The sequence below is a fragment of the Brassica napus genome, chromosome A7, assembly GCF_020379485.1.
Source record: "Brassica napus cultivar Da-Ae chromosome A7, Da-Ae, whole genome shotgun sequence".
Taxonomy (NCBI): Eukaryota; Viridiplantae; Streptophyta; class Magnoliopsida; order Brassicales; family Brassicaceae; genus Brassica; species Brassica napus.
In genome coordinates, this window is record NC_063440.1 from 9,440,535 (window position 1) to 9,442,434 (window position 1,900).

At 38.3% G+C, this 1,900-nt stretch overlaps 1 protein-coding gene across 1 annotated transcript; it reads right to left on the minus strand.

Annotated features, from left to right (window-relative positions):
• LOC106356269 (TLC domain-containing protein 4-B) lies at nucleotides 1–1,900 on the minus strand. The gene is made up of 8 exons (XM_022689518.2): nucleotides 1,676–1,900; nucleotides 1,504–1,592; nucleotides 1,260–1,398; nucleotides 1,093–1,167; nucleotides 836–957; nucleotides 660–735; nucleotides 525–584; nucleotides 1–371 (listed from the first exon to the last, which is right to left on the minus strand). The coding sequence occupies exons 1-8, from the start codon at nucleotides 1,814–1,816 to the stop codon at nucleotides 237–239; spliced, it is 837 nt and encodes a 278-aa protein (XP_022545239.1). The 5' UTR covers nucleotides 1,817–1,900; the 3' UTR covers nucleotides 1–236.

Consider the following 1,900-nt stretch of genomic DNA (forward strand, 5'->3'; position numbering starts at 1 on the left):
AAAACTATTAGAATGAAAACAGAGTTACATCTTGTAATGAAAAACATAATTTGACATGAATTTTGATCATTTACAGAGACGTCTGATGATAGTATCATTTTTGTTTTTGTTTCTTCTCGTTTCTCCATCAGACAAAAACTACTTACACTAGAGAGACAGACATATATGTCAGAGGGGAGAAAGAAGCAGTAAAGATGATATCTGATAAAACATTGTGAGGTAGACTCGCCAATCTCTCAGCATTCACATCTCTTTGCTAATGTTTTCTTTACTCCTCTCACAATCTTACCGAACCATATCAAGTTCATGACACCGAGCGCAGCTGGTACTCCAAATACCAGAGCGTATCCAAAGATGTGCATCCTCATGACCTATACCCCCAAAAACAAAAGCAAATCCAATCACATAAACAAACTAGGATATTAGATAATATTGTCATGTGTCGAATTCACTGTGGACGGTTTTGATGCAACTTTCGACCCATATATGAAGAGATTACCGAGAAGGAGATCATGAGTTTTTACCTGGTTATAGTGCAGATAGACATGATAAAACATGTATATGAATAGTAGGATTCTAGCAACCTGACATGAAAATGTTACGAGTGATCAGTAGACACCAAAATGTTGTGCATCAAAATGAGTCGAATGTTTATGTACCAGCCAAGCCAGGAAGATGAAAACGCCATTGACAACATATGCCATCGACTTCTTCATACCAGCTGTGTCCAGGTACCTTCATAAGACCCCCAAGATAATCCTCTCGTTGTGTCAGAAGAAATATTACTAAGATGAAAATCTTGTAATGTACATGGAAAACAAAAGTGGGGACTTACCATCTCAAGTTGATCTCGGGGGTTGTAATCTCGGAGATGAGGACCATGTATGTATACAACTGTCCTTCCCCAGAAAACAAGGAGTAGGCAACTGCTACCCCTGATAGCGAGTGATGCACAATCTGAAATCAGATGCAAGGTTTAGCATTAGCATCTTTATGGAGTTGGGCGGTGTAGAGGTTTTAAAATAGATAAATCAAAAGTAAAACATCAATCAGTAGATAGAGCAAAGTGGTTGGGGAAGAAGAGTTACTTACATACTCAAGTCCACCCAAAGAAGGATATTTCCAGAAAATCATCCCAAGATCAGCAATAAAGTAACCAATGGATAACTGCAAATATCATTTATACATGTGTCATGTTCAAAAATTCTTCTCTCAAAGACTCAACATTTGGTTTTGGTCACAGTTAAACAAAAGCTTACCCCTAGACCAAGAGAGGAAAGACGTGAGCTCCGGAACACAACAAGATCATTGTGCCACCTATCGGAAAAGAGATCGGACCAGAAGACAAAGTAGAGCGACATTGCGGAGATAAAGATAGCATGAACCGTTGAGATACCACTGCAGCCCAAAACACGACAAAACAACATAAGAAAACCAAAGATAATAGATGAATAGAGACAACATTTTCTGAAAGAGTCAAAAATCCATCAACAAAACACAAACCGGTTGTTCCATTCGATTTGTTGAATCTTGGTGAGGATGATATAGGTCTTGGAATGTGAGTTGCTTATGAAGTGACAAAGATCATAGACCTACAAAAATGATCATTAATCAAACGATTAGGATCAAAATCTAGCTTTGTCCCTTTAAAATCATTAATCAAACTTTTTTTTACCACTTTGCAGAGGAAAATGCCGGTGAGAACAGAGGTGTAAGGAATAAAAGGATCAGCCAAGAGGTAGTTGTTAACCAAATGCTGAGCTTGATGATGATAAGCCTTTATGGCACCAATCGTTTGCAAAGAGGTCGACGACATTGCAGAGATTATTTGATTATTATACAGATTCGATCTATCGATTCCTCATCTCATCATTCGCCACACCGCCCTACACCCATCAAT

What these genes read in the sequence shown, in the direction of transcription:
- LOC106356269 (XM_022689518.2), bottom strand. Translation starts at nt 1,816, where the DNA reads ATGTCGTCGACCTCTTTGCAAACGATTGGTGCCATAAAGGCTTATCAT. An exon ending in CTTTGGGTGGACTTGAGTAT is followed by an intron (nt 958 to 1,092) that starts GTAAGTAACTCT and finishes ATCTGATTTCAG; the next exon opens with ATTGTGCATCACTCGCTATC. An exon ending in CCCGAGATCAACTTGAGATG is followed by an intron (nt 736 to 835) that starts GTAAGTCCCCAC and finishes GGTCTTATGAAG; the next exon opens with GTACCTGGACACAGCTGGTA.